The 18309-nt window shown below is 46.7% G+C and overlaps 3 protein-coding genes across 8 annotated transcripts in view; all 3 read right to left on the bottom strand.

Moving 5' to 3' along the window:
- Positions 1-574: 574 nt before the first annotated feature.
- CENPS (centromere protein S) lies at positions 575-2852 on the bottom strand. The gene is made up of 5 exons (XM_054291836.1): positions 2774-2852; positions 2561-2684; positions 2182-2215; positions 1920-1986; positions 575-1161 (listed from the first exon to the last, which is right to left on the bottom strand). Exons 1-5 carry the CDS (start codon positions 2813-2815, stop codon positions 1006-1008), a joined length of 423 nt encoding a protein of 140 aa, XP_054147811.1. The 5' UTR covers positions 2816-2852; the 3' UTR covers positions 575-1005.
- A 942-nt stretch (positions 2853-3794) lies between these two features.
- On the bottom strand, positions 3795-12722 carry PGD (phosphogluconate dehydrogenase). The gene is made up of 13 exons (XM_054291830.1): positions 12617-12722; positions 12207-12282; positions 11599-11778; positions 11397-11462; positions 10238-10356; positions 9167-9236; positions 8675-8809; positions 8183-8372; positions 6233-6363; positions 5607-5740; positions 5179-5278; positions 4216-4338; positions 3795-4110 (listed from the first exon to the last, which is right to left on the bottom strand). Exons 1-13 carry the CDS (start codon positions 12622-12624, stop codon positions 3991-3993), a joined length of 1452 nt encoding a protein of 483 aa, XP_054147805.1. The 5' UTR covers positions 12625-12722; the 3' UTR covers positions 3795-3990.
- A 4772-nt stretch (positions 12723-17494) lies between these two features.
- KIF1B (kinesin family member 1B) overlaps positions 17495-18309 on the bottom strand; it is a 75456-nt gene continuing 74641 nt past the window's right edge. For all 6 annotated transcript variants that reach the window (XM_054291826.1, XM_054291821.1, XM_054291824.1 and 3 more), the window contains one exon: positions 17495-18296. In XM_054291826.1, the coding sequence (XP_054147801.1) occupies positions 18254-18296 (43 nt within the window). In that variant the 3' untranslated portion in view covers positions 17495-18253. The remainder of the gene's footprint in view (positions 18297-18309) is intronic.

Raw genomic sequence — 18309 nt, forward strand, 5'->3', positions numbered from 1 at the left:
TCCTCTCATCTATCACAGCTTTAAATGGCCCAGGGTGAGTATTCCTACAGCAGGCATTCAGGTGAACCTGTTGCATGCAACAGTCCAGCTAAATTATGGCACAGTCAGAGTTAGACAGTGCAACTAATAAATATTCTAAACAGTTTAGTAATTAAACAAAACTACTCAGGCTACCTTCAGGTGAAGCTACCCAGATGGGAATTGACTGGACTTAGAGGAGAAGCTTGCAGGCAACTTTTTGTCTGTTTTGCTTCTGACCATATTTAGATTGTAATGTTATAGGCCATGGCAGGTAAAAAGGTTTCCTGGTGTTTGGAACAGGTACTTACTGCCAGCTTTTTATGTCCAGTCTTTCTGCAATCACATGGATGGCTGTGCTACCCCTGGAAATCTTCCTTTGAGTAATTATTTTCATTCTTTGCAAGTTTATTTGCACTGGGTAAGGCTGTGCCAGCCCAGCAGAGGGCAGTGGGATCCCTGCCTGCAGCGCTCTGCAGCCACGGTGCCACCTGAAAATGGGAATTTCTGACAGTGACAGAAAATGGGAATTCCCTGCAGTGCCACAGCTGGGAAACGACACAAAACACCTTTAACTGCCAAGACAACGAGAGATGGCTTAGTAAAAACAAAATATTCAAAATGTCTGAGCAAAAATAGCAATACTGGAAGCAAGGAAAAAGTCAAAGAAGAGAAATTTTTACTAGAGAAAGTAGCAGAATGAAGGGTATTGCACATACTGAGTTATGGTTCAGTGAGAATGATCTATTCCAAAATCTTTATTTAAAGTATTTTAAGAACAGAGACCTTTTGTGAGCAATTAAGGTACTTTGGCTGTAAGCTTACTGAATTCTGACAGAGTTTTCATTTTTGGAACAATAAAAGTCCAATCGCATCCACTAAAGCTGAAGATTCATTACTGAAGCTAGCCTGCAAGATAAATAGGCTAACTCTGGTTTCTCTAGGACAGTAAGAGAAAATGACCTGAAACATTACTGGAAAGACAAATCATGCCATGTTGGAATCTTCATTTTCAGTCACAGCTGCTTCTTGTTCCCCAGGAGTTCTCTCTCCCTTAGCTGCTCTGGACTTCTTTTTCTTCTTCTCCTTCTGCTCCATGTTACTTGATGCAAGCTCTTCACTCTTCTGAGTGATATATTTTAGCTGGGAACAATAAGCTAAACAATCAGTCCTCTACTGAGGAACTTCATTCACTCACAAGACATTAGTAAAAAATACTGAAGAGAAATTTACAGGAAAAATTATTATTATTAAAAGAAAAATGAGAGACTCCAAAAACATTTGCTTTGCCTTCTCAGGCAAGTTCATGTTGTGTATTTCAAATCATATATGGAAGGAAAAAAAATCTCCTGACATAAAAGTAAAATTAGTATTGGAAGCATTTTTCATGGATCAGTGTATCGGCATGTCTTAATAGATTAGTGAGTTTTATCCATGGAACATCACATAGATGAGCACAGGAGGGAATACAGTGATTCTGTGATCCCTGTATTGATGTTGGGAGACTCAGCACCTTGGGCAAGCTATTCCTGACCTTAGGCTACAACAAAGAAACAACATCAGGAAAAAGCAAAGTGATTCACAATGCTGTGTCTGCTCATTGCACATCTGAACTTGGAACTTCAGCAGCCCTGTGCAACGAGAGCGCTGCTCTTGAACTGCAATCAGAGCTGTGTTACATCTCACCACAGTGAGGCAGAGTGAAGCAAAGTAAGACAAAAATTTAAAAATCCTGGATTGTGCCTATCTATCTCAGAAGACAGTGAAATTGCTTATGCAACAGTTGCTTCACCATGTATAACCTTCATTCAAATGAATTAAGGAAAATTAAGGAATTAAGTTCATTTTAGGAATTAACTGCTTTAAGAATGTTGGAAGACAGTAAATACAGTGCATCTCACCAAAGAATTGCTTCTTCTAGCCAAAAGCTTCACATCTTCTGTAGTGACTGTGGTTCGTTTTGCATGCCTGCATAACATCAAAAAACACTGCTTAACATTTTTGCCAACACGTGCCATAAGAGGCCAAGATCAAAAAGTAAAGGGGATTTCTATTTCATAACTTAATACACTATTTAAAAAGCCCTTTTAAATCTTGAATTATAAGATGCGCTTTAAAGATAACACAAAAAAAAGGAAAGCCTTTGTAACAATCAGTGCATACCTTGCAAACATTTCTAGGTCTTTTGCGAAGATTTCTAGAGAAAACACAAAGAGGTCATATATTTTAAAACACTGAGTGGGCAGAGATACACAAGTTATCCAAGTCAGTTATGAAAAGTGACCAGAGCGGGCTGTTAGGCAGCACTCGTACACAAGCAGGTAGCCACACAATACATCTAAATGCTTTTTTCAGGTCTGAAAAGTCGAACTAGTATTTCTTGTACTTAAAATAAGAAATAATACAAGAGAATGCCCCGGTAACACCGAGTTGAGTGCTATTGTTTTTGAAGCCCCGTGCCTCCAGCGCTGGCTCCTGAACGGACACGGAACGCTGCAGTAACCCGGGTAACACGAGGCAAGTCGAGGTAACCCAGCCGTACCGCACTGCCGGAAGGTGATCTCCGAGATGGCCGCGATGCTCTGCTTGCTGAACTGCACGTCCATGTCCTCCTCCACCTCCTGGCACAGGCACCCGACCGTGTAGTGAACCGCCGCCTTCAGCCTCTGCGGGGACCAAGGCAGGGGCAGGCAGTGACACACCGGCCTCGCCCCGCACCACGCTCACGGCCTCGGCCCGGTGTGCCGCTCGGTACCTGTGTGAGCATCTGCTGCTGCTCGCCGCCGGCCGCCGCCATCGCTGCCCTCAGATCTGCCGCCACAGCGCTTCCCGCCCTGCGCGCGGGGCGGGGCCGCCGCCATCGCCGCCCTCACGATCTCCCGCCCCCGGCGCGCGGGGCGGGGCGGGGCCGCCGCCATGTCGGGCCCGCCCCGGGCCCCGTGAGGGGAGGCGCGGCCGCCCTGCGAGGCAGCGTCGCTGGCACCCGCGTTTGTTCCACAGAACTCCCAAATCGTACTGCGTGATCTGCAGAAAAGGTACCTTCAGTTGAGAGTTACATTTTACCTCATACAGATATTCAACTAGTGACGAAGTAGCTGTCTTAGTAGAAATAAATACGGTAAAAAAATTAATGTAAAAATCAGTGTGCACAGCACAAAATATAACAGGTTTTTAGAAATAAAAAGGTTCAGACACCCAGGTGAATTTTCAGATGTCCTGAAGATGACTGGCAGTAGCATTGCAGGGAGAGGATATAAAATAGAGCCAACTTTGCATGTTGCTGTGGGTATTTTTAATTGTCCCTGTGGAATAAGAGGCGAAGAATCAGGGAGATTTGGGGGGGAAAGTGCAAGCACACAGTAATGCAAAATGTTTATGCCAGAGCTTAAAACTGAGAACAACAACTGGAGGGAGAATGGTGACAGGAGTATGAGTTTCATTTCTCCTTCCACCAAAAGCACACAGAGCTCAGTGTGTCAGACTGAGCAGCTGAATGCCCAGGAATTAAATCTGTAAGAGCCAAGCTACTGCCTGCTAGGAATAAACCACAGCATCAGGAGAAAGGCCTTTACCTGCCTGGAACCTTGTGTAAGTTCCTGTGCTGTCTGCCACTCTCCATCTCAGCAATTCCTGAACTGCAGTCATCTCTGCCTTGACCCCTAGGAATTTATGCACTACAATATTATAAACCTAACATGACTATAAATTCTACTAAAGACTGCACAAAAACATTTTACCTAGTTTTGGCCAGCACCCGTGGAAAGAAAACACCTCAATACATTTATAACTAAATTTATTTAGTTTTCTTATATGATACATATAGAGAGATATACATATAGATATGAAACACACCCCCAAGTTATTACAAAAGTGTCCAAACACAAGTTCTAGTGGAGTACAGTAAAAAGTGATATTCTAGAAGAAGTGTTGGAGATCTACAGTATCTGGGCTCTCCAAGTGGAAGGATTTCCATTAGACATTGTAAGCAGAAGAGGACACATTTCCTCCATGGCCTGTCCAGTTAGTGTGGATAAAAACCCCTGGCTTTGATAATAATTCATATGTATGTGCACCAAAGTAATCACGCTGAGCCTGGAATAAGAACACACAGACAAACCAGACACACAAATGTCAGTATCATGAGTCCTGAAAGTTGCACCTACTGTTACCTAATGAGGAATAGATTTCAGTGCCTACCTGAATCAGGTTAGCAGGCAAGATCTCATGCCTGTATCCATCATAAAAAGAAAGTGCTGTAGTGAAGCAGGGCATGGGGATTCCAATCTGCACACCAGTACTGATCACACGGCGCCACGACTCCTGGCAGAGGGGAAAGGGGGAAAGGAAACTGATGAGTTTGATGCTGGCTCAGGGGGACACGGGCACATGAACTGCTCCAGTACAACTGTGTGTGCTATTTCAGTCTGTGAAATCTAATAGCCAAGTCTGAGCAAATACAGCAGCAGATTCTCGATTTTGCATAAACAAGGTTGATCTAAAATAATGGCAAGTAAGACAGAGTTAACAGCAGACAAACCACAGCCTCAAGCAAGGATGATGTTCTTTCACATAAACATGGTCAGAGCATCTCAAAAGCACGAACTCAGTGGGGATGTTCTGAGGGGAATGTTCCAGGACCTCTCACCAAGCACAGAACAAAGCTCGCCCAAGGGCCCCAGAGGACAGCACTGACACTTCAGACAGACGTGGATAATCCTCAGTTCAACTGTTCATCTGGTCTAGGAATTTGCATGCAATATTCAGATTCAGTTACAAGAACTACTAATGATGAGACTTCTTTTTTGGCCAGATAATGTGGTTTTAATTCCATCCAAATCAGGACAGTGTTCACAGACACAGGCCTAAAGAATGGGTGGGTCTGGAACTGTTGTTCTGGGGCCACTGCAAACAATGGCACTGGAACAGAGCTCAGCTGAAATCCAACTGCACAGCAGGCACAAGACACTGGGCAGTGAGGAGAATGTTCACACAGGCCAGGCCTTTTTTCCTCATATTATGGTCCTTCTGAATTGCTGGATTTCTGCCTAAGGCTCTTCTGCACCAGTAAAAGGGAACCTTCAGTTTCCAATCATAGCTTGGTCAGTTTCAAAGAGAAAAACCATGACAGTCCTGGCTGTAAATTACTGTTTTGGAACTTACCTGACAGTTTTCTACAGCTTTCTTAAAGAAATCATCCAACAGCAAATTCTGGAGCTCAGGGTTTCGATCAAAAGCATCTTTGATTTTTCCCAGGAACACACTAGGCAAAAGTTAACCAGGAATAAATGTCACAGCTTCCAACAAAGGCTTAGAATTCAAAACTTACAGTGCTAAAACTTGACTCAGCCAGACTAAGATTCCAAACATGGCAAAGACAATAAAACATTTTCAGCAGTTCAGCCACCAGAACAGGGGGTTCATCTAGTAACCCTTGGTGTTGTCTACAGCCTCTCAGAATCTTAGCAGCAGAGTAACTCCATGGATTTTCCAAGGCAATCTCTAGGCTTGTCAGCCAAGCACCTCACAAACTCAACTGCCTGCTCTTCTCTCTCCCCTCAGCAGCCAGGTTACCTCCTCATCTCAATTACCTCCTGATGATGCAGCCTCCCCTCCACATCAGTGCAATACCACCATAATTCAGTGTCCAGCCAAATTCCTTGGCTGCTTGTCTCAGCAGCATGAAGCCTTGAGCATATGAGATAATCTTGGAAGCATACAGGGCCTTAAAAAAAAAAAAAAAAAAATCAAAATCACATTCCAAGAGAAGTGTCACAAAGTTGAACAACAAACTAACTTCACGGGATCAGCACTCTGTTCAGCCCACATCTCAACAGGGATGACTACAGCAGCAACATCCCAGTCATTTGAGAAACAGAATATCCTTTCCCGTTGGAAAGTTTGGTTTCAACAGAGAGAGATCAAGAGAGCAATCAATACCCAGGCAAGGCAGGAGTGCTGAGGGGTGGACAAGCTCCTGTGCATGAATTATGAGCTCTGTGCCCCATGCAGTTGTCTCTGCCCACTGTAGCTTAGAGTTAAATTCCTTCTGGATCCTTCCTAACCTTCCTTTGGTTAGCAATGGGTCACACTGTGCTTTGTGAGACAGTGCACAGTGCTGACAGCAGGAACCAGTTCTCATGAGATGCAAACACAAGAGCTCCTCCCCAGGGCTCACAGCACCCCAAACCCGCAGTGACCCCTCACCAGGACTCACCTTGCGGATGTCCTCCAGGAAAGCCTCCTTGTTCCCACTGAACTGAGTCCCTTTGGGCCCTCCCAGCAGCTTGCTGGCCTGCACTCTCTCCTCCTTGAGGGACGACAGGCAGCGTGCAAACACAGCTTCACCTTTGGGGAGGGCAGGCAAGAGGAGATCATCAGAAACCCGGGCACCCCTGGCCGTGTCTGAGACACCCGAGCACCAGAGTGGCACTGGGTGATGAGCCACGCACACAAGCAATAACATAAATAACTGCTGCACAAATGAATTATTCCAACAGCTACACTGCCTCTCAGTACAACCACTGGGTAAGTCTTGACTGATACAGCTTTCAAATGATAATGAAAAAAGCCACAAGTCATCCACATGAAAATTTATCTCAGGAACATTTACCAGCTCTCAATTTTGAGAATTTACTTTAAAATCTTCTCCTATCTATCAGAGACAGTGTTGCACTGCAATCTAGGGAACAGCGAGGCTGAAGACTTCACCAAGTATTGTATCATGCTTTTAAGATAAAAAGCTGTTTCTTAAATGCCAGCATGCATTAACTGGATTTGCTTTAAAATGCACATACACAAAATAAGGGCAATTAAAATCAAAAATAAAACAGCAGGTTAACTTACAGGATGACATAAGATTCATAAATCTGGTAGGCCCCTAGCACTAGTTCTCAGAAGTCCTTAAGAATGTTTTCTAACATCACTAAACAGGTTACCAAATATCATCTGTCAGGCTGGCTCAGAAAGTTCCTAATCAAGCTGGTTTAAGCTGTAATTGGTTTCAATTGAAGACAGTATTGTAAAATGAGGGAGAAAAAAGTTTGCTTTTCAGGGTCTGATAGAAAGAAAAGCAAGTCTTCATACTGTCATTTTGTTCCACCCTTTGAGTTGAGATATATAAAAAAAAAAAAAAAAAACAACAAACCAACACTGCAGAATAAGCAGCAATTTAAAAAGAAGAGTGAGTAATGTTTTCACAAGACTCTGGATCCTCCCTACAGCAGGAGGACATATTACACCTAAATCAGAACCTGCTAATTTCCATTTCTGCAAAAACTTCCTTCTCCAGAAGGGAGGAGCAGCAGGTAGGAAAATCAGGAAAAAGCAGGAGTAGCATGACTCTGCTTTTCCAAGCAGAAGTTTGCAAGTCATGCTCATGCAGTAAAACCACACAGCAACTGCCCTGAGAGCAGCCATGTTTGCACAAGGACTGTGGCACACACTTCCCTATCAGCCATTACCTAACAATGCTCCTGGCACTGCAGAGCACTCATCAGGGAGTGTCTGCTCCACCCTTGATCTCTGCAAGCACCCAAAGAGGAGAAAATTACCAGTACAAGCAGGAAACACTGTTTCAAGCCTAGAACTGAAGGACTATGGTAGAACATTAAAGCCATTTAGAGAACTTGTTTTGCTGCTGGAATGCAGCCATGTTTCTTTGACAGCTACATTGCAGTTGCTTTCTTTTTAGCTACTGAATGTATCAGGACTTGACCAGCCAATGCAAAAGGAAAAGAGGTAGAGAAAGCATGAAAATGAAAGCAAATCTGAGAGCAAAGATTGCTTTTGATTCATCTCATTTACTCAGTGGGAAGCTTGCTCTGGACCTGTGGTATCAGGGCACTCTAGATGTGTTGCAGATGTGTTCCAGCTCCTCTGCATCACAACACTGAGCCCAACACTCAATGTTCCCCTGAACATCACAGAGTCCTGACAGCACTGCAGGCACCAGGGACACAGGTGACAGCAGGACCGAAGGAACAGGGTAAAAACAAGCCCAGCAAAAAACCCAGGAGCTGTCAGGGCAGAAAAGCTGGAACAGCTGCACCTACAAGAGCATCTCCTGGCAGCCCAGCCCTGCTGTGGGCTCACTGCTCAGACTGTATTCCCCTGTCATTGCTGAGATGTGGTACATGGAGGTGGGAAAGATGAGAGCACCAGTTACCGATGAGGGTGACAGGGACTCCGTATTCCAGGGCAGAAATGGCCGTCCACTTCCCCGTGCCTTTCTGCCCTGCACTGTCCCTGATCTTTGGGAGGAGGTATTTGCCATCGCTGTCTTTGAATTTGAGAATATTGGCTGTGATTTCAATCAGGAAAGAGTCCAACTCTGTCTTATTCCATTCCTGAAATACCTGAAAAAGGAGAACAAGTATATACATATTCATACACACCACAATTTGCTATGTCTCTACTATATCTTTTAATTTATTAATGTATATGTTTTGCCTGCTTGATTATAATGCTCAGTGTTTCACTAGTTCTCTTCAGGCAAGGCAGTTCACATCTCTATACGTGAAGGTGCTTCCTGGAGAGAAATCAACTCTAGCATGGGAAGAGCTTTAGACAACTTCTGTAAGCATTCAGCTGTCTGTGCTCTCTCCTATCACAGACACCATGGCACAGAAAAAGGAAAGACATTAAAAACACAAATCACCTTTGCCATCTCATCGTGCTCCATGCCCAGCACATCTTTCATCAGGTGATAGGCCTCACAGATCAGCTGCATGTCTCCATACTCAATCCCATTGTGCACCATCTTCACGAAATGTCCAGCTCCTTCCTCTCCCACCTGTTCAGAAACATCCAAAAACCCCCTCAGCAACGGCACTGTCATCACTTCCAGAGTTTAATACCTGCCCATGGCTTCCTTCTGCCTAAAGGAAGGACTCAAAGACAGTGCTGACAGAAACCAGTGGCTCACAGGTCCATTTAGCTCCCCCAGCACATGACCCAGCCACAAAACTTTGTCTTTCCATTGCAAGTATGAGTTTCAGAGATGGCAGATTGGAAATGAACACAGCCAGAAAATCAGCCACTGAGGGTGCTGTGTGTATTGTGGATGGACAAACATCCATGAGCTTCAGCAAGCAAACTGCCTAAGCATGGCTCTAACCCCAAGTTGGGTCGGTATCAAATGACTATTTACCCAGTCACAACAAGGTTCCCCAGATCCCACTTTAGCAGCAATGCTTTGAAATATGGTCTTGATGTGGGGCCTGTGGGGAGAAAGAATACACCTTAGCAGCCAGGCAGGGGACACAAACACCACAAGAGAAAACAAATAAAATCTACTGCTATGATGCCTTCTGTAAGCTGCCAACCTGGGCTGAGGGCACTGGGCAGGGTGATACCCATCCACACAGCCATGTCAATGAAATCTGTTCTTCCCAACTAAAGTTTGCAAGACATTGGAACAATCAAGTCATGCTTCCAACACTGTACAGACAAGTGTAATGCCCTTTAAGGAGCCCAAATATCCTCTCCATTTGAACACAGAAACTGTCCCAACTTAGCTACCATGGCAAAAGATGACTGGGCAGAAACTTCCTGTTGTTGATGGCTTTGTGCCATCCAATTTGAACAGGCTGATACAGGTATGAAACACTAATGCAAATGGACAGGGGCTCAAGAGATACTAAAGCTCACTTAAAGCCTGGACACACCTTTTCTCTCCATATCTATACAGAGAATAGGCAACCAGGGGTAAATATGAGCATTGATGGGCAGTCCTTTACTGAGGCATGAGTACAAAACAGCACAGCAGCATGCAGAAACTTGCAAATAAACTGATGCATTCAACGGTAGCACAAACATGCACTGAAGCTCCTTTTATAATGTGCCACTACAGGGCCATTTGCTGCTGCCTGATTCATGGCTAGCAGCTTCCCAAGTGTGTACAGCCTCAAAATAAAAAAAAAAAAAAAAAACAAACTTGTTTAAAATGTAAGCAAAATTCTCTTCTCCCTGCAGATGGCTGTAGGTCCTACTTTTGCCTGTGGATTCCTGGAAGAAAAGCCTGCCTTTGTTCTGCCTTACATGAAGGCTGAGCACTGCCCCATGACCCCAGCCAGGTTGAGAAATCTGGAGCCTTGAGGAAGTGAGATGGCAACATATCTTGTTCTCTCCACACCCACACCCTCCTCCTTCCCTCCCTCAGTGCACAGTGTGAATTGCTGCCAACCATTCTGAACAAGAGAACACAGCAGTTCATGCTTACCAGGCTTCCTTGGCTCCTCCTGGCATGAGGGAAGGTCCGTATCGGGCACCCTCCTCCCCACCACTAACTCCACTGCCCACAAACAAGATGCCCTTTGCCTGGAGCTCCTTGCAACGCCTCTGGAACAAAGAGCAGAGCAGCACTATTTAATTTCATTTCATGCCATAGCCTGACACACAAAGGCTAGCAATTGGGATGTAAAATGAGGTTTTTCAGTTCTGCTTTGGATGTGCTAGAAGCTACCCTTAAGAAAGCTTGTTCATACACCAAAGTGAGCATTAGGAAACTTCCTGTTGCTCTGGATCCTTGCAAAAGTGACATGGTGAAAAAACAAGTTCTTATAAGCACCAGACAGACATGAGCAGGAGTGAGGGCAGAAGAGGCCTGGAACTGGGTGTGAGGTGACACATGCTCTGTGTGAAGATGTGGGGGAGGCAGATTAGGCCAAGGTGGAGTTGCTGAGTTCACTGCAGAGGGAAGGTGCAGGCACAGAAATCTCTAAGGGCCAGAAAGAGCCAGAGATCCCCCAGGACAGCTGACAGGACTGACCCTCACTGAGCCTCCCACCCTGGCATGGCCAGCTCACTCATCCAAGACCAGGATGTCAGAGCAGGAAGACGAACACGAGCACCTCTTCTAAGATTCAGAAACACCAGTCTGAATGCAATATTTTCACATGAACACCCCAGAGAGGCGAATGTAGCTTCTGTAACTTCTACAGTTACAGCCTGTCCACAAGCAGATAATTACTCTGCTGCTTCCACTACCCAAACAGCCAAACCAGCAGTTCTGTTCTACTGGACTGTCCTGCAATCACAAGGATTAGGAAATACCAACAAATCTATAAATATCCTTAGACTTATAAATCCCCCTGAAAACTCCCTAAGATTGTAAAATAAAATTTTCTAAAGGCCTTCACTCTTTAAAACATGTTGAAAAAAATATTTTCATGTGGTCTGGATAACTTCTATAAAAACATTCTTATAGCACAGTCCTTAATTGCTTTTTAATAGACTGCATGATTTAATTTTGCAGAAATCAGTTTGGCTTTTCCAGAGCACAGGGCTGACAGCATATTATTGAGCGACTGTTCTGATGATCAGAAGTGGAAAAGTTGTGTGTATTTTATTCATTCACTTTAGGCAGGAACCAGGCTTACCGTGGTATCTCTATACTCAGAATTCCCACCATCAATTATGATGTCTCCAGTCTCCAGCAATGGCACCTGTCAAAAAGAAATCAGCATTTAGATTTCCTCCATACATTCAAAACCTCACTAATGATGAATGGCTGAGAACTTCCAGAGGAAACTGCTCCAAAAGACAGCAAGAAGTCTCAGGCAGGATGAATGTCTGCCTCACCAGTTTATTGATGAAGTCATCCACTGCACTTCCAGCCTTCACCAGCAAGATAATGCGACGGGGCTTCTTCAGCGTGGAGACCATCTCCTCCAGGCTGTGAGCACCGATCACCTTGGTTCCCTTGGCCTCGTTAGCCAGGAAATCATCCACCTTGGAAACTGTCCTGTTAAAAGCACAGACCTGGGGGGGGCAAGGAAACACGTTAATAAAAGCTGCCAATGGAACAGTAACTCCAGCTCAGGCTACAAATTATACAAGCACGGTTCAACATCCTGCGCTCTCCCACTTCCCTCCGTGCCAGGCACAGGGCAGGGATGAACCTGAGCGTGTCTTAGCAAGTGCCTCGGGAACCTGTGGTTAATGGCAAGGCCAAGGCCAACTTCAGGGAAAAGTCACGCATAATTAACATATCAGGTGCCAGCTGAGTACAGGCGTGCACCGCTGCTCTTCTCTGGAAGCAGGACAAAGGCCAGGCAGGGTATAACTAAAAGGAGGAAATAACACCCATTAGATCATCACGATTGCAGGGGAAAGCACCCACAAAATGCTCAGCTCCAATCCCAAGTGCTACTAGTCAGCCTTCCTAAACAATTTGTTTCCTCACTTACCACGAAGCCGTGGTCATTCATGTTCAAAATCAGGTTCTGACCCATCACGGCCAGTCCAATCAAAGCAATGTCAGCTCTGGAACGCGAAAGAACAAAAATGCCAGGGAGGTCACCAGCAGTGATCCAGCAGCAGCATCCATCCCTGCCCGCTGTTCTGGCCATGCCAGCTGCCAGGGCAGCCCAGCCCAGCCCAGCCCATCCCTTCCTAACGACCACGGAGATCTGAGTTCATTCTCTCAGCTGCTACTGCAGCGATCACAGACCGAGGCCGAGCGGAGCCACCGGGCAGAGCCCCCGCGCAAACGGCGCACCGGGGCCTCCCGAGCCGGCTGCAGCCGCCCCGCACCGCGGCCACGCCGGGCCCGCTCCCGCTCCCGCCCCCGCCCCGCTCCCCTCCCGCCCGCTCTCACTCGGCCATGGCGGCGGCGCTCGGGGCTCTCCGTTCCTCCCCGTTGCTCCCGGGTGTCTCCGCTCCCTCCGCGTCTCTCGGGGCTCTGCAGGCCCGGCCGGCGGCGCGCGCCGCTTCCTCTTCTCAGCCGCGGGCGGGGCGGGGCGGGGCCGCGCGCGCCCATTGGCTCTTGGCGAGACTCCGCCCCCCGCCCATGGCCCGATGTCCCGAGGCCACGCCCCCTTAAAGCGGCAGCGGCGCGGGTGCGGGCCGGGCGCCGCTCTGTCCCGTCCCCGCTCTGTCCCGTCCCCGCTCTGTCCCCGCCGGGCTCTGACGCTTCCCCGCCGCCTGCGAGCCCCGAGGAGCCCCGGGAGCCGCGCCCGCCCGCGGAGGAGCCGCGCAGCTGCCCCGTGCCGTCGGCTGTGCCTCTGTTCCCAGCGACACGCACCCCCCGATCCCGCCGGGAACCGCGCAGTTTGTCATTAGTAATTATTATTAACTGGCTTCGATTCTGGCGCTGAACAGTCCCAGCGGCAGTGAGCCCCTCAGCGATCACCGCTACCCGTTTGTCTTTGTGCAGCCTGGCCAAACTTGACAAACCCGTCCTTCCGTCAGCACCGAGCCGATCCCAGGAGGACAAAGCTGCCCCACTTTCGATGTATCGGACACACACACACCTCGAGACCATAGTTTCCATTAAATTCCGTATAAGTTATTTCCTAAACAAGATGACCCGCAACAATCTGGCCCATCAAGTTTTTGGTTCATTTTGGGCACCCCTTCTTCAAGAGCAGTCGAGATAAACTTCATTAAAGTATCAGCTTCTTCAGCACAGGTTTTAAAAGCAAGTAATTGACGTAAGATACAAGTAATTAAATCATAATGACAGGAGCACACATTCTGTCTGCTAATGCACTGGTTGTACCTTTATTGTTTCACCTCGTTCACTAACAATTCAGTGGTGCAAGGTTACCATACACAAGTTAGATATCTGCATTGCACACCTAAGGCTATACAGCAAATGGATCAGAATTAGTACAAATACATGAACTATATTTACATTTTGTATACTCAAGCTCCAAATATCGGATATATTTACAAAATAAAATAAGAAAATGAAAACCTGAAATTAATGTACAGTGTTGCTGATACACTCCTTCGCTGGGATGAAATCAGTTTGCAAAGAGATTTGTTCAAGAAGGCCACTTATACAGCATTTACCTTGTATACCTTGTGTACAGAGGTTACAGGGACATGGGGACCGCAATTCCAGGGGATGGATTCTGTGAACAGCACGTCTGATGTCCAAATCCGGGAGCCACAACCAACCACACGTGAAATGTGAACAAGCAAAGTGGAAAATTCAGACCCGACCCTGGGAAGTGCTGACCGTTCCAGACTCCCTGTGCTGACAGGCCCTGGTTTCCAGGCAAGCAGGAGGAAAACTCAGCACTGCTCAGGGACAGCCCATTCACTTGGACACGTTAAGAACTGAAGACTTAGGAGCTCCACAGCAGTTTTCTGAATACACAGCTGATCCCAGCAATTTCAATCCTGTTCCCAATGACATTGGACACAATCATCTGGTTAGTGTTGGACTAGTTTTGATTTCAAATACATTGAACACATAAATGGCCTTCTGAACAAAAGTCAGTCCTGCTCTTGAGCAGCTGATGTTTTGAAACAAGGAAGCACGAAGTTAATACATCCTGCTACAGACACTACAGCCAGAGCACAGACTGGGTTGGTGACCACCACGGAGAGATGCAACGTGCAGGGCCAGGCAGCACAGCCCTCCGAGCACAGCAGGGCATTCCTCCTCCAGAGCAGTGACAGCTCACCCTCAGCACAGCACCCAGCACAGCACCAGCTCCCCTTCCTCCTGCAGAGCAGGCACAGCTCAGCTTGAGCACAGCACCAGCTGCCCTTCCTGCTCCAGAGCAGCCACAGCTCACCTCCAGCTCAACACCCAGCACAGCACCAGCTCCCCTTCCTCCTGCAGAGCAGCCACAGCTCACCTTGAGCACAGCACCCAGCACAGCACCAGCTCCCCTTCCTCCTCCAGAGCAGTGACAGCTCACCTTGAGCACAGCACCCAGCACAGCACCAGCTCCCTTTTCTCCTCCAGAGCAGTCACAGCTCACCCTCAGCACAGCACCCAGCACAGCACCAGCTGCAGCAGCTCGGTGTGCAGGTACAGGCAGATCCACGTGCATGGGCTGTTTAGTACCAGTGGGTGTTAGACCGAAGCTAATCCTCTTTCTTATCTAATGTGCAATTAATTACAGATGTATAAATATACAATACATTACATAAAATTAAATCCCTGTAAATTAGATAACAAGCAGCAAAAAGTAAAGTCTTTGCTTTGAAATACCATGCTAATCAGTAATAAGGACTGTTAGACATTGACACAAAAAACCTTTTCTTGGCAGTCTGGAAATCATGCTCTCTGGAAATAGTGCTCCCTTCTCTTCTGTATTCCCAAAATACAGGAATCTTCTTTAAAAAGGTACTTAAAGTGCATTTCTAAAACACAGTATAGGAGTTTTAGCTTCATTTTACAATACCCAGGAAGATCCAACATAATTTTCCAAGGACAAAAAGGACAGTTTTCTCCTTCCTTTTGGGGAGGAACATAAAAACCCAAATGCAGCACAGCTTGACACTCGTTCCTCCCAGGCAATGCCCCCAAGGCCCTGCTGGTGCGTGTCCTCACGGGCTGGCAGGCCCACAGCAGCAGAGGCTGAGCCCCCAGAGCTGTCTGACCCTGGGACTCCACACACACAGCAGGACACCAACAATGGCCTTTGGAGTGTCAGGAGAAGGCAACTTAGCACATTTTACCCTCCTCATTCTGCTTCCAAAAGGAAATTTCTAACATGTTGGGCTAAGCTTTGAAGTGAATGAAAATTCACTTTTTTTGTTTATTTGTTTGGTTTGTTATCTCTTTAAAGAAAACTTGGACTGGTTTCAGTCCAGTTTTAAGTAGGAAAACCCAAATGTCTCAAAGCAGGCTTCAGTAATTGCAGAAAAACTTTGTCTGCCTTTATGTCAGACCTGAGAACAGTAATGCCCATTTGAACTCCACACAAGGACCTAGTTTGTTACAGATTATGCAGCTTTAAGAGGTGCTGATGCTTAAAACCAGACTTTTGGTCTTCTGATGATCCATTATCCACTCAGACCTCAAGTCACCAGAATTTGCTTGGAGTTTTAAGACAGAAGAGTGACATTTATGCAACAACTGTAACACTTCAAGCTCTCTGTAAGATAAGTATCTGTCTCTTCCTGCTTTTAAATGAGGATCCCTTTATCATGATTTTGTGCAATGCCTATAACCACATGGTTCATTCTCTGGCTTATCCAAAGCAAAGACTTAGAAAACTAGTTTTCTTCTAGTTAAAAAAAAGAAACAGATAAAAGTTAAAATGCTCTCAGTGTGTCACAACCGACCCCCACCTCAATCACTCTGCCTCCTCAAACAGGTTCCACTGTCATTATAAACAGTGGTGATGGCAGCAATAACTTAATGCTTAGAATTAACCTAATTCTTGAGATCAGCTTAGCTGCAGTGTGAGGAGCCCTCCTGCAGGACAAGCAGTTTTATCCACACACTGGAAGTGCTTTATCATCATTGCATAACAAAGGAATATCATCACTGTATTAAGAGTCACACACAGTTAAACAAGACAAAAACAAAAGGGAAAAAAAAAACAAAACCAAAACCCTATCCCTGTCATGTTCCTGGGTGCCCAGGATGCTCCCTCACTCTGGCTGCCAGTTCTGAAATAAATCTGAGGACCACAGAGACAGCACGAGCATGAGTTAGCTTGAGAACTACCTGGAGATATGTAAAGGTAGCAAGTGTGAGCTCCGTGTCCCTGCTCCTCTGCCTCCCAGTGTGCCCTGAGCTGCCCTGGACACGAGGCCCCACACAGCAAAGCCTTCCCCAGCACATCCCAGTGCCACACACGCGTGGCCTGAGCCCCACTGAGCCTCCTGGGCTGCACTGGGCCTGCTGTGCCTCCTGACAGAGAGACAAACCCTCTGAGCTCTCCCCTGATGAAATCCCTTCACACTGAAATCCCAGGACCACAGCCAGCCCCAGCAGCGCCCTGGGTGCAGCAGGAAAGGGTAACACAGCAGGAAAGAGCACACAGCATCCCCAACCTCCCCAACACCTGACTGAGAGAGGGGAGCTCACCTCCCCAAAAGGAAATTCATTCTGCTCTTCTTTCTCGGGGCAAGGAGCAAAGCTTTGGCCACAAGGACTTCGACTGCAGGCCAACAACTCACACCACCCAGCTGATGCCCAAGGAGCCAATTATGACATGCCACTGACCAGGAGCAGAATCCACTCGCCCTGTTCCCCAGAGGGGTTAACTCTGAATACAGGGGGGTTTAGCTGATGAAAATTGCAGCAGGGAAATTAGGAGACACTCAGCAGTTATTTCCAAAGGAACTGAGAGTGTCCTGCGGCTCCCTGAGAACACTGCAGGTGTGAACAATGCCTAGGAAGTGTTGCACAGACCCTGGGTGCTCCCATGGACAGGGGCGGTGACACAGGAGCATGACAGGTGAGGGATGCACAAACAGGCCCTTGGGAACAGCCCCGACACAGCCATGGGAGCCCCAGCCCTTTCCCAGAGAGGTGAGAACTGTTCCTGCAGAACAGTCAGCAACAGGAGAGGGGATCTGCCCTCCATGGTGATCCAGGGACCAGGAACTTTCATTTCTATTTAACACTCCCCATCTGTCCAACACATGGCTTGAGCATCTGAAATTTTGGGGATTTTATCTCATATTTCAGTCTGTGGTCTATTTCCCCTCATATCAGCACAGTCTGCTCAGCTCAGTTCAGAGGCTGAGGAGTGTGTGCTGATGGAAACTCCTCAGTTCAGAGGCTGAGGAGTGTGTGCTGATGGAAACTCTTCAGGGAAAGAGTTAAACCCAAGCACTGTTCACCTGCAACCCCCACAGCAAGAGTTTCAAGCAGATTGTTGTAGCCATCCCCTCCTGGTTTATTCCCTAATTTTCCTAGCTCGTGCCTTAGCCTGCTGGGCCCTGGAAACTCAGAAACAAAGTCCCAAATCCAGTCTGTCCAGATAGATTTGTCCAATATCAGCTTTCAACAGAGTTTAACTTCGAGGCTGGATCCAGAAAGCCTGAGGAGCTATTGCAGTTCCTGGCTGGGTAATGTCTCCATTAAACAATTTATCTTTCCCTGGCATTGGAACTTTGCCCTGAGGGAACCAATGACCACTGCCAAGTCACAAATTGAATGAAAACCCTGTAGCAGTCTAGACAGACAGTGGACAGTGGGACAGACACCAAAAGGTCAGTTGAAATGGATAAACAATTGTTATAGGAATTTTTTTTTTTTCTTTTCAGAGTCGTGCATAATCACTCGATTTTTTTTGGTTTTTTTTTTCTTTCTCTTTTTGTTTGGCCACATGCTACTAGTACAATTCAGGTACAGGTGAAAAGAAACAAGGTAGGGTTAGAATACCTAGAAAATGTGCTGAAGGAGTGGGGAAGGTGGGGGATGTTAAGCCACAGGATTACATACAAGAGAAACTGTCAAGAATCACAAAGAGAAAATGAGAGGTAACACTATCTATGGGAAGGTGAGAACAGATGAGAACATTACATGGACTCAGTACTTCATCTGGCCCGTGCGTCTTCGAGCCAGCTTTGACCTGCACCAAAAAA

This window comes from Melozone crissalis, unplaced genomic scaffold (genome assembly GCF_028551555.1).
Source record: "Melozone crissalis strain CALT ecotype California unplaced genomic scaffold, PUWL_Pcris_2 ptg000107l_1, whole genome shotgun sequence".
Classification (NCBI taxonomy): Eukaryota; Metazoa; Chordata; class Aves; order Passeriformes; family Passerellidae; genus Melozone; species Melozone crissalis.